Raw genomic sequence first — 23,710 nt, forward strand, 5'->3', positions numbered from 1 at the left:
TGTAGAAGTTTCGGTGGAGGTCTAGAACCAAAATTATGGTGAATGAGCCCGGCTAAGCTTCTCGATCTTTCGATGCAAGACAACGCTACTCTCGAATGTTCTAGTATATCAGGATTTCGTATATAAATACAACATTTTTATATGGAGGGCCAGTTAATTCTGAAGACCCGCGGCCGCGATATTTATTGTTACGCTCGCCTAAATAAATTATGTGTATTATTCGTTTAAATAAATTGATATAAATTATTGTGCCTTTTAATGAATTAAGATAAGAACAAGACATTATAAATTAAATAGACATAAATAAATATCATTTCAATACAATCAAAAACTAAAATGTAATGCAAAATATAATAAAATGTAGAACACGAAAAAGAACTATGAATGTTAATGAAGTAGATGTTCAAAATGTTCACCGCGAACGTCTTGGCAACATCCTAGTCTCAAATAAAACTGTCTTCTAACATTATTTAACATAACAGGCGTGATCGACCTAATCGCAAGCGTTATTCGTTCTTTTAAGTCATTTAAATCAGAAGGTTTAGTTTTGTACACATGGCTCTTCACATATCCCCATAAAAAGAAATATAATAATGTAAGATCAGGTGATCGCGCTGGCCATTCAATCGATCCTCGCCTCCCTATCCACCGATTGGGAAATATTGTATCGAGGTACTGCCGGACATTAAGTTGGTAATGTGGTGGTGCTCCATCCTGCTGAAACCATATCGTATTCGCTGGAACTTGAGGGTTTCCTGGATCAGGATATAAATTTGCCAACGTTGGAATGACATCATTTTGAAGTAGTGCCAAATAATTGTTGCCATTCAAGTTGCCCTCAATGAAAAAGGGACCAATGATATTGTTTCCTACAATCCCTGCCCAAACATGAACCTTTTGAGGGTATTGAGTGTGTTCTTCTCTCATCCAGTGAGGATTTTCCGTGGCCCAGTAGCGGTAATTTTGCCGATTAGCATGACCGTTAAGTGAAAAAGTACACTCATCAGTAAACATAACGTCTTCTAACTAAATAATATTGTTATCCAACATGTCCATCATTTGCTCACAAAAAAAGTTCTATCAAAATCGTCTTCCATGAGCTCCTGAGTAGGTATCATCTTATAGGGATGCAATTTATTTTCTTTTAATGTGTTTACTATCGATGTATGGCTAGCATTGAATGTAGTGGATGCCTGTCTACTCGATCGAACACATCTAATTTGAGTTCATCACTCAGTGCATTGGCAGCTGCTTTTTTTATCTGCCTTACATGACCAAACTCGTGAAACTGCTTCTTTATTTTACTTATTGTTCCTTGGGATGTAGGCGGTAAATTAGGAAATTTCTCATGAAATAGGCGAGTTACTTCCTGTTGTGTTCGGGCGTCATCTCCGTAACCAATCATTTGTAAAACTGTTATTTTATGCATTTCCGTTAATCTAACCATTTTTCAGAATTGAATTGAACGAACTTTTTACTTAAATTAAAATACTGACAACTTAAATAAAACAATTTACTAATGCGTGTTAAAATAACGTTGCCACGGAAATTCTTTAAAGTTTTTTAATGGTTACCATCTAAAAACCACATTGCTATGGTTTTTGTTCACTTTCTCATTATCAAGACCTAAACGGGAAATAAGTTTTGAGTATATTTTAGCGAATTTCGGTAACCACATGATTTTAATTTATTTTATCTTAATTAATCTTAATAAACTTGAAAGCGGCAACATTTTTGAATGGAGAATGAAAAGACCTTTCAAACGATATATCTCAAGCCTATACTTCCTATTTTAAAAATTGGGGGTTGTACCTGTCATTCTAAGGGGGTTGAAGGTAGGGTTTGCATTTTTACGTTAAAGAATGTCAAGTTATAATTTAAATTTGACGTGTTTCGGGATTTTTCATAAATATGTACAGTAACCTAAATAATGAATTTATTCCATTTGGCTTTTACACACTGTATACACAAGATATTTTATTTATACGCCCTTGTTTATAACTCTAAACAAGGGCATATAAATATAGTCAGAAATATTAACATACTTAACAAATCCTCAATGTACAATGTAATGTATAAAATTTGTAAAAAAAATGGATTCCGATTGGAACTATACCACACTAACCCAAACGACACAAAAGTTGCAGTTTCAGATAAGTATTCCTTCGCTCTAAACGTAGTCAGGTGAATACACTCAGAATAGTGTAGAGACCCTGAAATAAGTTTTTAGCTTACACTTTCTTGACTCTAAAACAAAACTGAAAACACTAGACACATGCAGCAGAATGGACTGGATAACGTGACTTATGGTTCTAGGGAAAACTGACGTGTGGTAAAAGAAGCGGGAAAGACTTAGACTAATTTGAACCATATAAATTACCGGGTCTGGATGAGATTTATCCAATATTTCTACAGAGGGGAAATAACCTTCTGTACAAGAAATTATGTATGATACTACAGACTAGCTAATGACTGAGATACACCAAAAGTATGAAGGCTCATATAAGGGGTTGGTATACCGAAACCTGGCAAAACTGGATAGGAAAGGGCGAAATTCTTAAGACATATAAGTTTGATATTATTCATACTGAATACTCTAAAAACACTGATCGATAGGCATATTAGAGATGGTGTATTGGTTGAAAGTCCGATACATCATGGACAGTATGCATATTGGACAGGACTCTTAATGGAAACGGCACTGAATCATCTCGTACAGAGGGTAAAGTACGTTCTGGAAGAGGTAGTGTTGGGTGCATTTCCCGATAAAAGGAGAGCATTCTAGAACATCTCTTACGAAGCAACCACAAGGACGATTCGTCTAACAGAAATGCCAAAAAAGTTAAAGATCCTATAGAAAATAAATACATTCTGAATAAACGTTCTTTATTTGGAAATCACCTTACAAAAAAATTGCAGTTGAATTTTTTGAAGATTGGTTTATATGTAAGTTACCATCAAATATTCCTTCCAATAGGTGATTGTAATTATTTTTAACGCAACGCATAGTAGTAGACAATTATTGAAGATTAAAAAAGAACGACAAAAGAATATACGGGGTCGGCATAAGTTAGTCAACGCTTTCGAATAATCGACATAAGTCCTGCAACGCTCATAAGTCTGACAACGCTCAAAAGTCTGACAACGCTGTCGAGAAAGATTTAGCCCCCTTTCAGACGAGGATACTGTATCCGAGATACGCGTATCCGAGACGCAGATATTACATAGACTCAAATGGAGCTTTTCAGACGGGACGCGCGAGGGATACAGTATGCGAGATACCGAATTCAGTACCTCGGACCTTCCTGTCGCCGACGACTGAATGCGTATGCGAGATACAGAAGAACCATTACGGTAAATGAACGCTTTCAGACACGAATTCTTTTGCACCACATTCCATAGACGCGCGATTTTCTGTGGAATAATTGTGAATGAGCAACGAAAGAAAGAAGGTGTTTTCTGAATATAGTTAAATAATGGAGCGTGCTGTATTTGATAATGACAAATTTATTTGTTTGGTATAATCAAATCCCTGTCTATGGGATACAGCATCGCCAGATTACTGCAATAGAAATAAAAAGCAGCAGTGCTGGGTCGAAAATTCTAAGCGACAATTTTGAGGCCATGACTGCAGTACAGCAAAATGAATATGGTAAGAAATAAACATGTTTTTATTATAAATACATAGTTGAATAGTTTAATATTTTGTTTCATACGTATACAGTTTAGTTTTAAAAGTTAGCTAATTGGAATGTTGATTATTTAACGAATATCAAACTACATTATTGTGAAAGGAATACGGTCATTTTTTATTTAGGGCGAGGTAAACAATTTACAAATTGGAGATAAGTACACATATTTATTTTAAATTTAAATCATAGACTTTAACTTTAAAAAGTCATAGAAAGCTGTTCTTTTGATGAAATAATTCTACGCATAGTTGTGTCTTTTTTACTCAATTGAATTTCCAAAATTTTATGAAGTTCTTCAAACGACTTCACAGATATTCGAAAATAATTAAAAAACTTCGATGAATATTGCAATAAATCTTGATACAGCAAACTATACGTTCCCTTGGTTTCTCTTAATTCTACAATAGGATGAACCCACAAATTACGTCGTCTTTTCAGTTTCTTTTTATTTAATATGTACCACAGCATAACACACTCTTCTACATCCATAATCCAAAAATATAACCGCACTGCACTGCTACTATTTTCATACTGACGAGCATGCCCGTGAATCCGATACAGCTGCCATCGAAAATTCTGTATCTCGCATACAGTATCTCGCATACAGTATCCTCGTCTGAAAACCCTCTTAGATCTTAGACAAGAAAAGAGAGGGGACGTGTAATCGTATGGAATTGACTGAAGCCTAAACCGGCACCAGAAAAGTTGCCAGGTTACATTTTATTTCTTCATTAGATTGAGAATAATGGATATATATCAATAAATAGATTTTTTTTAAATTTATAATTAAACGCTGAATAATGAATTTTATCATTACATATTTTTTAGTAGATCGATACAGTGTTTCAGCAAATCAGTACATTGAAGTTAAAATCGGTAGATCTACTCAAAAATCAGTAGACCTGGTAACCCTGCGAGAGGTAGTAGTGGGCAACGTAAGGGCACCAAAACATGCGGTGACGTGGAAACTGGCTTCACTTTTCGAAGGTTTATTAAATGAAAGTTACCTGTTCTCTCTCTTTCCTTGTCTAAGAGTTAGATTATAACTCCATGATTATAGCGAAGCATGTTCATGCTTAAGACAGTTACAGTTGTGTCGGTATTATGGCGACAGACGCTTTTTCAGAATGAAAACACGCCATGTTTGCGGGTGTACCTTAATGGAGAATGGATAGGCAGACGAGGAATCGTTGAGTGGCCCTCACGGTCATGTTACCTGAGACTCTGTGATCTCTTCATGTGGGGCCTTCTCAAGGACCGCGTTTTTGCAAGAGAACCCCGCACCTTTCCCGACCTCCGAACTGCAATTGAAGAAGAATTTGAAAATCTTCAGACAGCTTGACGTGCTTCGACGGACTATTGCAAAACGTTGCAATAAACGCATTGAACAAGATGGAAATCAATTTTCAAATCACTTGCAGTAACCCTTTTCGAATCCTTAACCTTTTTCGCTTAATGCAAATTTGTTGCATGACTTTTGCCGACCCCTGTACGTACCACGATAATAATATCTAATTCAAGGTTTAAATAAAAATTAGAAAAAAAAAAGACTTCCTGAATATTTATCAAATAACAATTATCTTAAGAAAGTACTGTAATAAGTTTACGGCTTAGTTCTACTACAAATCGATAAGATAGGAAACAGATGAGAATAATATACGTAAACATCTAATTACGAGAGAAAATAAAGTACATAGATAAAGTAATACATCAATGTCATTCAATATTCAGTTCAATAAACTTACCAACTTTAGTTTTTGTAACGTTGCCAGATGCCAAATCGTATCTATAAGCATTACCGTTCGGGACATCTACAAAAAAGGCGTTATTTGTACATTCGTCATAATGAATTCGAGTTCCGACATCCAAAGGGTCACTTATAGGAATAAATTCGTATTTCTTGTTAGAGACATCATGTATGGACATTTTGTGTTCGGGTAAGTATATAACAGTTGCCGACCTGAAAGAAAGAGACTCTTCTTTAATCAGACAATTAGAGTGAGTTATGTTTATGAAACATTCCACCAAAACAATAAAAAAAGTCATGAATTTACACTACATAAATTCACAGAGATTATAATTAAGATTATAACAAAAACAAAACACAAACTAGCTTCTAAAATAAAACAAAACTGTAACTTTTTGCAAATTTTTTGAAGACTTGCGTGTTTTGTAACAGTTGGAGTTTTGTTTTTCGGGTCCTGCTCAGAAGCAGTAACATGAAACCTATTGGAAAAGGAAGAGAATATGCTAAAAATGGAAGAAAAAATAAATTCCACTCCATCCGAGGTCGGGAAGTGGGAAGGGGTGAGTTTTTAAGGGTAATAATCGGTTTATCGCGATTTTCGGCGAAACTACAAGTGCTATGGAAAAAAGTTAAATGGCAAAGTTGTAGGTAACAAAAAGATCTATAGTTCGTCCCAAACCCTTCTTTCAGTGCGTGATAGTTGATCTAATTCTCTCTTACACATTAAGCTAGAAGTAACAGAAAAAAACGTGAGTCTGTGATTATTATACATAGAGCTTAGAAAATTATTTATCCTAAAGCTAATTCTACTTACGGATGTATAATTCGTTGGAATTTAGAATACGCTAAATAGATATCCAATCAATGATGCGCATAAATATAATTTGACGCAGATTGTCTCGATCGTGACAGTACTTTCACAATGTCAACTGATAAAATGATAATTGTCATTCCAGGTTAGTATTATCAGACATTTTACAGTGAAAATTTAATTTTGTATTTATTGTCATAAAAATATTTTAAATATGCCGAGATATATCGAGAAAGAACAAAGACTAATATTACAATTATTAAATTATTTTCAATTAGAAAAAGAGAGATTACGATTCTGCAACTGTCAAATTTAACTAAAATGTCATGCAATAATTCTCGACATTCTTAAAATCCTATATGACGTCAAAATTAGTGACTCACTGAAAGAAGGGTTTGGGACAGACTGTACAACTTTTGTATTTACACTTTTTTCACATAACACCCATTTTGTTGAAAATTCAAAAAACTAAATTTTTGATTTTTGATTTTTATCTTCTACAAAAAAAAATTGGTGAAAACTTGTCTTAGTATGTACCAAACACACTGTAATTTTCTGGAATTGAAAAATTTATTTTTTTACCTGATATTGATTTAATATCAAAAAACCACCCTAATTTTCAATTAAAAATTCACGCTAATTTATATTTAAATGGGAATAAGCCACAATTAAAGGTTAAAATACGTTTATTGATGTTTGTATTTTGAGAACGATTTCTGAAGTGGAAATTGAAACGTCAATAAACGTATTTTAACCTTTAATTGTGGCTTATTCCCATTTAAATATAAATTAATTTAAAATGCCACAAGAAAATAGCTTCAGAACAATATTAAAAATTCACGCGTCAAAATATCAGCTTTTTTTAAAAAAGTCGGTGGGCTTTTTGTTCGTTGAAATCTCTACTTTCCGATAGTGTAAAAAAATATACATTACTATGGCAAATGTTTTCAAAAAACGCAAAAAACAAAAAAAACTCAAATCGAATTTTTTTTTTTATTATTATGTACAATTTTGAGATATTTCTTATAATTAATACTGTAATTAGTCATGTAGCTTAAGATTTCATGATACATTGATAAATAAAAAAATTATAAATCCACAAAACATTAAGATTGCAAAAAGACATGTGAAAATAGCTGTTAAAAATATTCAAGAAAGGATATAAAGGGAATTTCATCAAAAAATGTGACTGTTATACAATTTTTTTTACGATTAAAAAGCTGGTTTATTAATGTTTCATTTTTGTCATGGGAAATTAAGATTGCAAAAAGACATGTGAAAATAGCTGTTAAAAATATTCAAGAAAGGATATAAAGGGAATTTCATCAAAAAATGTGACTGTTATACAATTTTTTTTACGATTAAAAAGCTGGTTTATTAATGTTTAATTTTTGTCATGGGAAATCTTACAATATATATATTTATGATGTATATATTTATCATAATATTTTTTAGGGCATTAATGTTTGCCTCTTTGATGGCATTCCTTCGTCGCCTTCTGATTCTAGAAGATCTTCGAAATCTTCAAGACCATCACCGTCTTCATCTCCAATATTGTTTCCTGTCTGCGTTACTTCCTCATCCACAATTTCATCAGAATCATTATCATTAATTTCTTCGTAGGCTTTTTCCTCCACATTAGAGCATTTTTCTGAGCCGTGACAACTTGAACATAAATTTGTGCATTTCAAACCATGTTTTCGGCAACCACATTTTAAATTGTTACATCAAGTTTCACAGCTGCAGCAAATAGTTTTGAGCAGTATTTCCGGGATCAATTCCTTTTCTGTAAATTTGGATATAATGCCTCGTTGATGTTGTTTCCAGCCCCAATCTGTTGCTGTCAGTTCGTTGCCCAGCCATGTTTGAAGCTGATAATACGCCCTGTAATAATTCACCTTCTGTGAGTGAAAGATTTGCCAATACGAAAGATGATTTAATTTTTGCCAATTGATATTTTTGAAATCGTAATTGATTCAGCGTTAGCTTATCATTTTTGCACTTATAGATTTAATTAATTGTAATCCATTTCTTGCGATATCTTGTTTATTTGCATCTTTTTCATAAAAAATGTTAGCCAAACTTGACATTTTTTTAGCCAAATTTTTAGCGTCTAATAATGAATTTACGATAGTTTTCTTTCCTTTCCCGGCAAATCCAGATGTTGTATCGCAACCTGAAAAACAATGCAGAAATGCAATAATATTTTTGCAAGATTCATATCTGAAACTATTCGACGTGAAAAATTGATCTTTTACAGTTCTAGAACCTGGTTTAAAAAATAAATGTCATTATTATTTTCATTTAATTGAATCAAAAGGACCAAAAGATCAATATCTTGATATAATTTTTTTATTTGTCAATGTACCATGAAATCTTACGGAACATGAGTAATTACAGTGTTAATTTTTATAAATATCTCAAAATTGTACATAATGATGAAAAAAAATTTTCGATTCGAGTTTTCTTCGTTTTTTGCGTTTTTTGAGAACATTTTCCATAGTAATGTATATTTTTTTACACTATCGGAAAGTAGAGATTTCAACGAACAAAAAGCCCACCGACTTTTTTAAAAAAGCTGATATTTTGACGCGTGAATTTTCGATCGAAAATTAGTGTCCTTTTTCGATATTAAATCAATATCAGGTAAAAAAATAAATTTTTCAATTCCAAAAAATTACAGTGTGTTTGGTACATACTAAGGCAAGTTTTCACCAAAAGTAAAAAAAAATTTTTTGTACAATATAAAAATAAAAAATCAAAAACTTAGTTTTTTGAAATTTCCACAACAATTTTGAGGTTATGTGAAAAAAGTGCAAATACAAAAATTGTAGATCTTTTTGTTACCTACAACTTTGCTATTTAACTTTTTTCCATAGCACTTGTAGTTTCGCCGAAAATCGCGATAAACCGATTTGTACCCTTAAAAACTCACCCCTCCCACTTCCCGACCTCGGATGGAGTGGAATTTATGTTTTCTTCCATTTTTAGCATATTCTCTTTCTTTTCCAATAGGTTTCATTCTACTATAATTTTTTTTGACTTTTTATCTTTTTTAAAGGCTTTGACACTGGTCTATTAGTGGAAACGGTCATGCTGAATTTATTATTGTCGCTTACTAGTCTGAATACGAATTTGGTACCAATTTGGTCATAAGAGTTTCTCCACATCACTTACAGGTTTTAGTGAAAATTAATGGATCATGTCAGAAGATGGAAGAAATTTTCAAAAAAACAGTGGACTGCTAAAGAAATATGTACCTTAATTGATGCCTTCCGGAAACATAGAAATTGTGGTACCAAAAAAAATTGTGATTCCATCAAAGAAATTGTCAATTGTTTGACACCAATTAGATAAAAAATTAAAGTAACATTAAAAACATAATTTAACAAGAAGACCAATTATAACCAAACACTCAAGTTGTTTGGTTATAATGCAATGAGTTTTATGCATGACAGGAATAAACTCTTTTTCAAGGACTTCATTGTCGATCAGATAACTAACAACAACAAATCGTTTTCTCTAAACAAGTTAGTTGGTAAAAACTGTACTTTCACTTCCTCGTAACAACCATTGGAAAAGGACCGAAAATAAAAACAAAACTAGCACAAAATGTAGTCCGCTTGATGTAAACAAGAGTTTTGGGTTTATTTCGGTTTTTTTTTTGGTTTTTGGTATGCTTTTCAGACAGGCATATATGCCCAATACTGTTTTGCCACGATTCACTTAATGCCACTTAAATTAAGTCTGTGCGACGAAACTTAATCGAAGTTAAACGTTTATTGTAAGTATGTATTATCTTACGCATATGTTTAATATTTACAAAAATATTTAATGAGAAACATTCTATAATATCGAGTAAATAAAACTGTTATTAGAAAAATCATAGATTCATCACAGCTGCATATGAAAAGTAATTTCTAATAATGAAAAAACCTAAAAGAGTTGGTTAAGAATATGGTTTTACTGTTAAACAAACTAAACCCAATCATATGATTAAATAATGCCATTTCCAAATACTAAAGGTATTAGTGGCTTTAAGGCACTACAAAGATTTAATTACCTTCAATATTCCACAAGAAATCAAGTAAGTTATGAGAAAGATATCAAATATAGACTAACTACATTATGCAGAATAGTGAAAGATTTAGTAATACATATTATAAGGTAACAAGTTTTGTTATAACTGCCCCAATTAGTCCTTCAGTCAGTCATTTATAGTATAGGTATGTAATAAAAACACGTCTTTACCTATAAATGATGTTCACAAAATACCCATGCGTTAACTATAAGTAACGACTTTACGAGTACAAACCATAAAAGAATAATATTTGGGATGAGAAGGTATATAAGCAATAAATATAAACACAAATAAGCTTAACCTTAAATTTTTATATTTAACTGTGATAAGAACTCTACTAACAAGTATAAGGTACTTAAAGAAGCTTAGGTTTTTGTTAAATACAAAATTCTGATATATTTTTTCGCACACGTTTGTCACACGTGCACACGTTTGACACATTGTCTTTTATTTCACAATTTTCCCAGGTCTAAGTCTGTACAACTTCTATAACGAAAAATATGTTCGGAATAGCATGCATGTCCAAATGTTAATCTTATAATATAGGTAATGAACCCACTCGAAAATGTTCATTCTAAAATTCGAGTATCGTTAGATCGCAGTATCGTTGGTTTGAAAATAGTTAATTTGATTAGAGGAAATTACATTCTCAAAAAATAAATTAAACGATTAATTCGTTTAATTTCTATTCGATTTTTGACATGAAAATCGAAAAGTCAAAATAAAGGTATTTTAAACACCACAAAAATGTCACAAAACAAAACAGCTTCAAAAAAATCTAAACTTGTTTTTGTTGCATTAAATTCTATGTTTTTAATAATTCATTTATAGCCATGAAAAATACAGATGGTGAAAAGATAAAACTAAAAGAAGTTATTCTTGTTTTGCTAAATGAAACCAATTGCGTCGCAAATTCATCGGTAGAATGTAGCGGGATTTAGTTGACAATATCAAAAGAAGGAATTATGAAAAGAAAATACCAACATTAGTAAGTCAACAACATATCAAGGATAACTTATTTATCTATTAACTCATATACATATAAAATTAGAATTTGATATTAACAATTACCATGTCGGGATATTATCATGAGTTTTTCCTGGGTTTTCTTCATGATTTACAATAGAATTACTGAGACAACTTTACTGTTATAATCTGATGATTATTTTTTAAGACCAATCACAATCATGTTTTCAGTATTATTTTATATAGCATTGAAAGTTGGTCCTTGATAGGCTTTCGAAATGTGGACATACAGAGGAATGCTAAAATTCCGTGGCCTGACAAAAACGAACGAGTATGTATTGAACGAAATGCAAAAATGAGCCAAAATTGTTAACCCTATCAAGAAAACAAAACTGGAATATTTTGGACACATTATGAGAAATCACAACGATAATCTGCTGCGCGAATAATCGAAGACAAAATTGAAATCCAAGCAAACGTGGCCGAGGTAGAAGAAAGACCTCATGGCTAAAGAATCTAAGTCAATGGTACGGAGTTAATCATCTTCCAAGGAAAAATAAAAGAATATTTTTCCGAATATATTACTTATATTTTTACCTAGTATCTGTAGACCTCTCTGGTTGATATGGCTCAGTGGGATGACTCACTTAGATTTGTGTAGTTTATGAGATACATGGTTCAAGCTACACTCTAGTCAGAAATATCTCAAATGCAACAGTATAAAGTGTTAAGTGCCAGAAGGCCTAAAGACGAAATAAAACCGGAAGATATAAACACTCATTGACGTGACCTCAAAAATGGAATGACGTCACATTAATGTCTAGAGACATATACAAATTATATAGATATTATATTAGCAAAACGTCTTGGTTTGACTGCTTTGACAGAATTCGTCCGGCAGAATTTTTATTTAAAAAATCTTTTCTTTGTCGGATCGGTACTCACCCTATGTACCGCAGTCATTCAGATGTAATAATATTTTTTTTATTATTTTTTATTATATATTTATATTAAAAACTGGATTCCACCATATAAAGTACTAACACTATTGGTGGAATATTTGGGACAAAGTTATGTAATAAACCTAACCAAATGTTTAAGTAATAATGGTTTATATCACTGCATATGAACTTGAGATAAGATTATTCTAAATTTGAACAAGAATTTTATTTTTGTATTACGATTTCACAAACCTCTTTTAGCTAAGCAAATAGATTAATGACAAAGTTTTCCACAACTAGTTTGATAAAAGTGTAGATTGGATACATGAAAATGTTTTGATGATCTATTTTAGTATAACGATAAACACTTTTATAAATTTGATTTTTATGTTCCCTTATACAGAGTGTTAATGTGCAGTCACGCAGACTGCCCATTAGACTGATTTCTGAAAATACCCAGATTTGCATAATTGTAGCTGATCTGTGAGATAAAATACAATCGAAAGACACCATTAACTTTGTTACTTTTAATTGCTCCGAATTAGACAAAAACAAGGATACACCTTTTTTGCAATATAATATGAAGAGTTGAAATTTGATGCTTGCAATGTTGCCAGATTTACCATTTTTCTAATATCATTAGTTACTTTGGTTTGAATGCTGTGCGTTTGGCATTAATTTTGAAGATGTAAAAAGTAGTCTTGTAATGGTAGTCTTATGGAGAGAGTAGCCATTGATATTTAAGGATCGTTCCCAGAAACTGATGCTGGAAATATATAGACTGAAGCATACCTATACAACGCCAAACAAAGAGGCTTCTGTAGTTGCAGATATTATGGTTAAATAATTTTTTAGCAGGTTTGGCGTTACCTTAAAACAAGGACGAAATTTCGTATCGACACTTTTCCTAAAACGTTTCCAACGTTTGCCAATGGATTGATGTCAATAAGACCAGAACGACATATTTGCATCCTCAGTCCAATAAAATGGTTCTAGAAAATTAATCGAATGAGGGCAAACATTTTTCAAAAGGGGTATCCCAACATCAGAAAGATTCAGGATCAATATGTTCATTTGTTCCTGATGGTCTACCAATCGACTGTAAAAGAAACCACTGGCTAGACTTCTGATGTTTCATGTTGGCTCGTGAAGTCCGTCATTTGTCTAACCTTGAGTTTGATTGCAACTCTTCGGAAGAAAACTTCACAGGAGAAGAATAAGTTGACCAAACAAAGTAAGGGTGAACAAGACCCATGATTTTGTCCGAAATTTATTCAGATAGTCAGTAATAGGATGAAAGATTGGTATAATTCTCGATCCATGAATGGAATCTTTGAAGAAGGTGATGTTATCCGGCTATAAAATCTACAACGACTTCAAGACTTGTCTCCTAAAACTTCAAAGACAATGGTAAAGTCCGTATGAAACTAAAAAAAGAATAATAGATGTGTTATATCGAATTAAGAAACTACCAAGAAGGAATCCAAAGGTTATCCACATAAATCGTCTTACCCTATATGCCGTTTCAAATGATACATACGCAGCAAGAACTATCAACACGGGTAGTTGCCGACCGAGTTTCAATGAATTTATGTCAAATTTGATATATAGAAAGACCAGATTCGGTACGATTACGACTATTGAAATACAATAAGATCTTTTTACTGTTTAAGAAGATAACTCATCGTGTCTCCCAAGACCTCAGCATGACTAAGAATCCCTTCAATATCTAACAAAAAGTTCGGTCGATAGGACAAGTTAAAAAATTAGTAGTTTAGAGTTGGTAAAATTCTGCGTTTAGAAGATGGCTGCCGATCATAGCTTTACTTAGTAACCAAGGGATTCTCTACCGAAAGAGTAAGTTACGAGAACATATGACGTACATAAACCGCTTTGCGACAAATAGTGTTCCTTTATAACAAAAAAAAATGCTTTATCGAAGATCATCAATGGGCTGGAAACTTAAATTGGTTGATTGTAAAAAACATTGTGGAAGTTATTTTTCGGGAGACTGGTGTACAAACGCTGTCGATTTCGCCAACAAGAAAAGTTGCCGGGAATTTCTAATTAAGAGAGTCAGAGCTAAAAAGACAGCAGTGTCACTAAGGTAAACCTGTACAGACACCGGCTTGATTAATGATCCGAAATTTTAATGCGACTCATATCATCTTATGCCTCCTCTACACGTCGACAGATAAATCAGCAGACGCGTCAGCCGACATATACCTACATCTGCAAAATGGATTGTAAGGTAGGTATTTAACATTTAACATCAGTCGATGTGTCTGTCTCCGAATCCATTTGGTGTCGGTTTTTGTGACACGCAACAAAGACTTGCGTCTCCGGACAGCAAGTGCTGATTCACGACTACAAGCATTTATAGTCGACGCCAACCGAAGTTTTGAATACGTATTCGATGTTTTGAATAAAAAAATAATCAGGAATTTGGGCAAATCCAATGGCCCATCCAAAATGATTCTAAAAGCTAAGACAATAACTAATATGAGTTCATGAATTAATTAATATTGAGCAGTTTACAATTGAACCATTTTGGACAAGCTTAAAATTTAACAATGTTTAGAATATTTCAAAAATTTTACTAACTACCTATTTATATAAAACAAAACTGTACATCGAGTAAATGTCTAACCTACTTTAATTCATGAATCTGTCAGATAAAAAATTGTTAGTTAGTTTAAAATTATATATTTTAATTTAAATTATGGACGTCAAATGTATGTAATTTCTGTGCCTTAGTTTTAGTTTTTATTTATGGTTATGTATTGCTTCAACTCAGATATCTAGACAAACATCCTCACTTAGTAAGTAAAAAACTAATTCATTATATGTAAAAGATACATAATGACCATCTTTGTAACTTTTCCTGATGATGCCTATAAAAATAGGCGAAATATTGGATATAGTAAGAAAAGAACCTTAGACCAGGAAAGAGAGAGGTCAGGTAATGCTCATTTAATAAACCTTCGAAAAATGAAGCCAGTTTCAAGTTCGAAGCCATGTTTTGGTGCCTGTACGTTGCTCATTACGTTGGAAATAATAACAATAATAATTATATACTTGCATTAACTTGTTTTGTCATAATAGTCTCAAATCTTTGCATAATTATATGAAAAAATAATTATATGATTTTTTTCATAAAAAATCATTAGATTGAAATCCCTAACATTTAAAAAAATAAACTTTTTACTTGAAATGTTATTAATAATGACAACAGAAATATCTTATACATCTTGTATATTTTAAGTATATTCATTAATTAATAATAATCCATTCATTCACCATATTTAAAAATTTGGACACAAAAAATAAGTTTGAATACATCAAAACATATTGACTGAATCTTGTTTTCATTATCATCAGCCTCTTTTAATCCACTACTGGACGTAGGCCTCCCCTGTTTGTCTCCAAAGTGTTCTATCTTGTGCTTGATGTATCCAGTTTTCTGTTGTCTTTCGTAAGTCGTCTTGCCATCGTGTTGGTGGTCTTCCTCTGCTACGTTTATCGGCTCTTGGTATCCAATCAACTAGTTTGCGAGTCCATCTTCCGTCCTTCATTCTGGCAACGTGTCCAGCCCATTTCCGTTTTAAGTTACAGCTTCTTTCAATGATATCTATGACTTTGGTCTTAGCTCGTAGATCTTCGTTTCTAATCCTGTCTCGCAGAGTGGCCCCTATCATTGATCGCTCCATTCTTCTCTGCGCGACTCTTAGTTTTTATGCGTTTTTCTTTGTGAGCGATAATGTTTCTGCACCATAGGTCATCATCGGTAGCACGCATTTTAGCAAAACTTTTTTCTTCATATTAGTTGGGATGTCACTCTTAAACGTTCCTAAGAGCTCCGTAGGCTGCCCATCCTTGTATTATTCTTCTGGATACTTCGGTTGTTTGATTGTCCTTACTTATCTTAATTTCGTGACCCAGATATATATATATATATATATATATATATATATATATATATATATATATATATATATATTTGTCTACCAGTTCTATTTCTTCATTTTGTATTTCAATGTGTTTACTTGGTACTAAGTTCGTCATATATTTTGTTTTTGTTATATTCATTTTTAAACCTATTTTATGACAGGCTGTACTAAGTTCTTCCAACATTTTCTTTATTTGTCCCAAATCGTCTGCAATTAGAACTATATCGTCTGCGTAGCTTAAGTGATGTAGCATCTCTCCGTCCACATTTATTCCTTTGTCACCTCATTCGAGGATTTTGATCGCTTTTTCTAGAGCCGATATGAAAAGTTTAGGTGACAACGTATCACCTTGTCGGATACCTCTTTGGATTTTTATTTGGTTGCTGTTAGCGTGTAGTTGTATCGAGCTTGTCGCATTTTTATATAATTACATATTAGTCTCGAATATCGGCTATCAATGAGTGCTTATATATTTAGTGTTTCTATAACACTGTCGAGTTCTACTGAGTCGAATGCTTTGTGGAAATCTACGAATGTTAAAACTAAGGGCTTGTTATATTCTATAAATTTTTCGATGAGTTGTTTTATTGTTTGTAGGTGATCGTTGGTTCCAAAGTTTGCTCTGAATTAGTGTTGTCCAAATGCAAGAACAAGACGAGACTTAGACAGTCTTGGTCTTGGTCTTGCGCCAATACACCTGGTCTTGGTCTTGGTCTTGGTATTGCACTCCCGGTCTTGGTCTTGGTCTTGGTCTTGCAGCAAGAGTCTTGCAAGTCTTGCAGTTACCCATTAGCCTATTGCTATTTATTAAACGTTACTAGGGAAGTTTGAAGCCACGATCTAAGCGATCCGTGCCTATGCTGTAACTAACCCAGCTATCTACCATGCCCCCTGAAAGTCAATCAAACATAGTTAAAACACAAAAAAACCAAATTAATGACATAAACTTGACTGTATTTTACATTTTCTGTCTAGAAAGGTATTGATGGACCTCCACCATATATGAAATGGAAATCTTAAAAAAGATTGGTTCGTGGCAAAAATCCAAATACAGGTATCAAGGGCACATATTCTTTAGGTGATAAGATAACAAACTATAATCTACTTATTAAAGCAACATAAATGTTATTAACAATCTTAGCTCTACTTTTATATAAAAAACTAACTTGAAAAAATAAAGAATAGGTAAGAAAGTAATGATAATCAAAAGAAGTTATTTTAAATTAAGGAGATATCTACTTAATAAATACATTAATTTACCAAAATAAAGTAGTAGGAATATTTTTTTAGGAACCAGAATTTTGGTTTTTCAGGAAGAAATATTTGTAATTCTTTTTTGTGAAAAGATATTAGATGCTTCCTTAAACCTGAAGTGTTTCTGTTTTTCATTTTTATTTTAACCTTTCTATGTAGGCACAATTCCAACAAAGCAATTTGGGATGCATAAATTATTTCGAAAAACTCATCAAATTTGCTTTTACGTCTTTTATAACTATAATTCCAACGCTCACTACTCCGACTATTTTAAAACTATTTGAATCTTGTCAAATGAAGTTTAGTGATGTCGAAAAAGTACCTACTACTATAAATTATGTCCGTTACTATTCAATACCCTAAGTATCTAATAACAAACCGAGAATTATAATATATCGTTACTTCGGTATTTTGTTTACACGGTAAGCTACATTATCTGTTATTAATAAACTTTTGAATATTATCGCGCTCCTTCAGCAAATTTGGTTTAACCGAATGATCTCATCGCACACTCAGCAGAAACAATGTTTAGTCTTAGGCCGATAAGATTTGTTTATTTAGATTCCTCCTAACTAAATTATAATGGGAAAAAATTGAATTATTAAGTGGAAAGTGGGTGTCCGTAATAATAAGTGTTATATTTATTATAGCTAAGGTGACATATTTTTAAAAAATTTCGATACGATATTACTGTTGACGTATCAATGCAAGATTATTTTATAATTAGAGGGCGGCTATAAATCTGGACAATTAATTTCAGAGTGAAGAAGTCGTATGCTGGAAAATAATGTACAAAATATTTTATTTTTACATTGTAATTATGATCTCTGAGCACGTGTCAAATGTGTTGTTTTTAATGAATATTTTGATTGATGATTTTGATGTATGTTTATGGTATTGTTCGTAATGCCCATAAGTCCAGTTTTTTAAATTTTTATTACATATTTTTATGCGTCTCATAGAGTATTTAAACATATACCCGAACTACAATACTCGCTAAAATGACACTCCGTCCTAACTGCAAGACGCAAGAGTCTCGCAGGCTTAGTCTTGTTCTTGCGCAAATCTTGCACGGTCATCTTGGTCTTGGTCTTGCTAAAATTAGGCGGTCTTGGTCTTGCGAAAACGCAAGAACAAGACCAAGACTGCAAGACCAAGACCGATTTTGGGCAACATTACTCTGAATCCAGCTTGTTCTCTACTTTGGTATATGTCTAATTTCTTGTCTAATCTTGTAGTGATTACTCTCGTGAAAAGTTTATTAAGATGGTTTAACAGACTGATTGGTCGGTAATTTTCCAGATCAGTTTTTTCTCCTTTTTTGCGCAGAAGAATTGTTTTGGCTCTATTCCATTCAGATGGTATGGATTTCTTTGTCAAACATAGATTAAAGAGATCTTTTATTTTCCTCATTAGAGGTTCACCGCCATTCTTAACAGCCTCGATAACAATTCCATCGTCTCCTGGTGATTTATTGGATTTCATTTTATTCATCGCTTGTCTAATGCTGTGTTTGGTTCATCCGTCTGCTTTTATAAAGTTCTCCATAGCAGTCTTCTACTATTGTTAAAAGCTCCTCTCTATTTGTTGTTATTTCGCCTTTTTTTTTGATTGCCAATGATTCATTCATGAAATCATATTAGTTATTAGTCTGAACTTTTATAACTATTTTGCACAAGCTTATTGGATTTGCCCTTTCTGAACATTTTCTCATTCAAAACATCAGACTCATATTCAAAACTTAGGTTAGCATCGGCTATAAACGGTTGTAGTCGTGAATCCGCACTGGCTGTCCGAAACAGTGTGGCTAGATTGGGCGATTTATCACCAATTGGGCTACTTTTAACAAATCTTTGCGACAAAAAATTTAAGAAAATCACAAGTCGCAAATTGAGCGATTTTATACTTTTAGCACAAGTCATTTTTTCATAAATAGTTATAGATTTCACATTTTCATCTAATTACGTATGTTGCAATCTCTGACGTCAACAACGTCAGATATTGTCAACTACACATTTAACCGGATTTAACTGGTCGCCAACCGAAAACGTGTTGTAAAGTCACCTATTTATGTGCCTGTTAAGACGGCAACCTGCGTTGCTACCTAACCTAAAAAACTGTTTTGGTTTACTGAAAGAAAACGCACATAGATAAGTAATATAGTATAAATGCATGCTAAATCGGATTTCGATATATCGATTAGTAATATAAATAACAATAAAGTGAATGTTAACATATAATTAGGATAAAGATTTGTTATTAAATAAAAAATATTTATTTAAAAACAAGTGACGTATCATGTCATTGATGAAAACAGTACGAAAATATGGGGATCGATGAAAAGTCCTATTAAAAAATGTTGCTATAAATCAGATCATACCTAAAGGCACTAGTGGCGACATCTGTCGAAAATTGGCGACACTTTGAGATTGGATTGACGACACGAGGAAAATAAATCTGGCCACAGTAGCAACAAAGGGTTTCAGCGTGAGCGGGAGGCTTCGGGGCATGTCCACGCATCTACGGACGCATGCGTAGATGACGTCTGCTGATGATCTGTCGACGTGTAGAGGAGGCCTTATAGGCGCTACAATCTGTCCTACATCAAACTGTCTATTCTATACCAACTCCGAGGTTTAACCGAAAAATGTAGTGAGGACCAGGACAAATTTTAAGATAGGATAGACAGACATTCATCAAACCATTTAAAAAAAAAAACTTTTAAAAAGTCAAGTTCTACTTGAACGAACTTGAACTATTTGAAATGTATCCTACGCATAAGTTGGTCACTCTGTATGAGTTGGTATGTATGTATTTCAATGCCTTACCCAATATCTAAAAAAAGTTTACTCGGTCGTAAGTTTAATTTATCTTTAAAATACTAATCTTATCTTTTTTATTCGGGTTCATATTTTTCCTCAAGGTCAAGGTCGTCAATTATTCAGTGGAAACTTGTCTATAAATTCCATTTTACCTATAAATGAGTATTGGCATAGTGCTTTAAAATTCATTCTGTCTTCATTTTTGTATTTATTTTAGTTTCCGGTCATCGCCCTCATATGTGAATACAATACTGGTAAAACGACACGGTTTAACTTAAGCAAAATTAATTCCTTGCTCTACGTTTTCAAAAGGCTTTTTTTGACTTTATCCCTTTGTATACGATCTTAGCCAGCTTGGATTTTTCATGGTACTAAGGAACCCAGAGGCACTGTTTAGTCTTTAAACTTCGCTAAAGAAAGTTGTCAACGAAGGAATATCACCATTATGAAATAGTATTTGGTGATCAACAGAAATAACTAATAGACACACGTAAGGAACAACAAATAGAACACATAATATGGCCAATATAAAAACCTTAATTATGGATATTAATTATACAGAAATGATCTAAAGTAAATGAAGTTAAAAACTCATGTATCTACTATACAATTATTGACAGTGTTTGCTCTGTGATTGGTGACCATAGGGCATTGAAATGAAAATAGACGGAGGGAAATAAAACTGATGTTAATATTTATCGGTAGAAAATATGAGAAAATTTAAAATATAGGAACAATACATTCAGTCCTGAAATACATTAATTTAATGTAATTATATAAAAGTAAAATATAGTTAAACATTTTATATATTCACAAGGAAACTAGTTCCTGTAGCTGGCTGTATACCATGTATCACAAAAAATTTTGTTAAAATCCTTTATAAAAGGTATATAATTTAAAAACCCAAACGGGCTATGTCATGAAGACAAAACGTTTTCGGAATTCATATTCTATTTATGGGTAAAAACCCGTTAAAAGTTATTGGTTACAATTTGGTTTACATTATTTAGTCTTATATATTAGGATGTTAAAATTACCAGGGGATTTGATAACATGGCAACGTACGACTCCACATGAAGTTGCTGGTCCTGAGGACTTGATTATAGCAACTATAATTGCCATGCCAGTTGCCATGTTATCAAATCTACTGGTAACTTTAACATTATAATATATAAGACTAAATAATGTAAACCAAATTTTAATCAATAACTTTTAACGGGTTTTTACCCATAAATTTAGTGACTCAAAACATGTACACCTAGACACTGATGATGGAATATGGATTCCGAAAACGTTTTGCCTTCATGACATAGCCCGTTTGGGTTTTTAATTTATATACCTTTTATAAAGGATTTTAACAAAAATTTTTATTTTATATATTAATATCATCGAATATGCGTGTATATTCGTTGATAATATACTAACAATTTGTATAGGAACTACAAATAAATTGGGGTCTCACAAATGCTACTGATTTTTAAATTGCTTTATTAAAGCATACATTAATGCTAATGTCAAAATAGTGACACAACAATTTTGCTTTTTTAAACTCTTACATATTATTAGTAAACGTAAAGAAAAGTTGGTATAATTTTTACAAACAGTGTAAAAATATAAATCCTACTCTGCATTATTTAGCTATTAATAGATACATTTTTTTTCTATAATTTACTGTTTAACTGTTCAATATACTTCTGGAAACCATAAATATACACCATGTGGTAACTAATGCTTTTTTTAGTGGTAACTACGTAATTGTAAATACAAAACTCTGAATCATACGGATATAACTAGTTTTATTATATTAAATCATATGTATATTTAAAATAAAGCAAAAATTATAATTCTAACTCACCTGCAACACGAATCGAATAGAATTCCAATATTTTTGTTGTCCAACTGATGGGTACGGTAATGTCAATAGAGACATAATAAATGATATCTACGTTTTCCTTTTAAACAGAATCGGCCTCACAGATTTTAATATACCACAAAACGGAGTTACTTTACACCATTTTGTTTTAGTTTTGTTTTCTTAAAGTAGATATAACGTCACTCGAAAGAAGATCTGAAACTTTTATTATAAATATCTATTGAACATGTTCTTATTATAGCTCTTATTATAGCTATTTTTTTAGGTATATTGCATAATTAAGAGAACAACCTAGTTTTATTAGTGGTGCAAAGTAGACCCCAGAAAAGTGATACTTTACACCACTCGATATTTTAATATTTGGCTACGAAATGCTTGCTGGTGTATAGTAATCTTGTAGGATTTTAAACTTTGCACCAATTAAATGCAAAAAATGTTCGTCGGCCCAGTTTTTTGAATTCAAACCTACCTACATTTATGAAAGAAGCATAAAAGTAAAGAATATTGCTACATTTTAAATGAACAAACTTTATTATATTGACAATAGTAAAAATACAAATTTGAAAAGAATCCCACCACAATTTGTCGCAGTCTGGAACAATGTACAATGCTCGTCTGGAAATTTTCTTGGGAGAGTTTATGGCGCCATTTACATTGCCCCACGAATACCATATTTCATCGCGTCTTTCTGACCATTTCCAAAACTTTGTCGATTTGGCCATGGCATTGATCATCGATTTATCATTTTCTATTGCTGTTATCACTACAGGGTAAACACGAATTTCACAGAAAAATAAAACGTACTTACCAATATTTTTTTAACATCATTTAATTCAGAGTTTTTAACTTTTTCAGTAATAAAAAGGAAAAGACAGTTAAGATTTGATTTCACGTACAGGGCGCTTGCGCATCCGCGTATACGTATTTCGGCCTAATAGGCCTCATCAGAACGGCTCCAGTAATATTTGTTAAAAGAGAACCTAAGGCGAGTTTTTCACTAAATTCACTTTCTTCTTCCATCTCTTGCAGCTTCCATCTCCATTTATTTTATCATCTGATGAATCCCTGTCTAGTAGAAAGTGGTCGTCCAAAGCAATGTTCTTCTTTAAATCAACTACAATTTCTGACTCAATGGATTGATGAGGTGTGAAAGTAAATGCTTCAGTTAGATCTTTTAAACTAATTTCAGAATGGGCAATGCGTTGTCCTGCTGTAACAGTTATTTTATTTTTCTTCCCACGTATCTTAAACTGTGTGACTTCCTGTCTTTTATCTTCTAAATACCGAATAAAAGTGTTTTCGATATCCGACGTACTTGATTTATTATTATTTGTTGTATCACTATCAGTTATCACATTAGATTGCTTAGTTGTTTCTAACCGCTCCAAGAGCGATGTTACATCGCAAGGAGCGACACCACATTTCCTAAATCCCAACTTTAATATCTCATCGCACTTGTACGATGTCGTTAATGTAGACTACAAAGAGAATTGGTCCTATTATAGATCTTTGGGGAACACCCATGTTTGTAGTAACAAGACTAGATCTACAACTGGTCACACAATCCTCTATC

The 23,710-nt window shown here is 32.5% G+C and overlaps 1 protein-coding gene across 1 annotated transcript in view; it reads right to left on the bottom strand.

The window, feature by feature from the left end:
- Positions 1 to 19,943, bottom strand: part of LOC140445508 (regucalcin-like) — a 37,053-nt gene extending 17,110 nt beyond the window's left edge. The window contains exons 1-2 of the mRNA XM_072537561.1: positions 19,823 to 19,943; positions 5,438 to 5,652 (exon numbers count right to left, since the gene is read on the bottom strand). Coding sequence (XP_072393662.1) covers positions 5,438 to 5,618 — 181 coding nt within the window. The 5' untranslated portion in view covers positions 5,619 to 5,652; positions 19,823 to 19,943. The remainder of the gene's footprint in view (positions 1 to 5,437; positions 5,653 to 19,822) is intronic.
- Positions 19,944 to 23,710: the final 3,767 nt, after the last annotated feature.

Source organism: Diabrotica undecimpunctata, chromosome 7 (genome assembly GCF_040954645.1).
Source record: "Diabrotica undecimpunctata isolate CICGRU chromosome 7, icDiaUnde3, whole genome shotgun sequence".
In the NCBI taxonomy this organism is placed as follows: domain Eukaryota; kingdom Metazoa; phylum Arthropoda; class Insecta; order Coleoptera; family Chrysomelidae; genus Diabrotica; species Diabrotica undecimpunctata.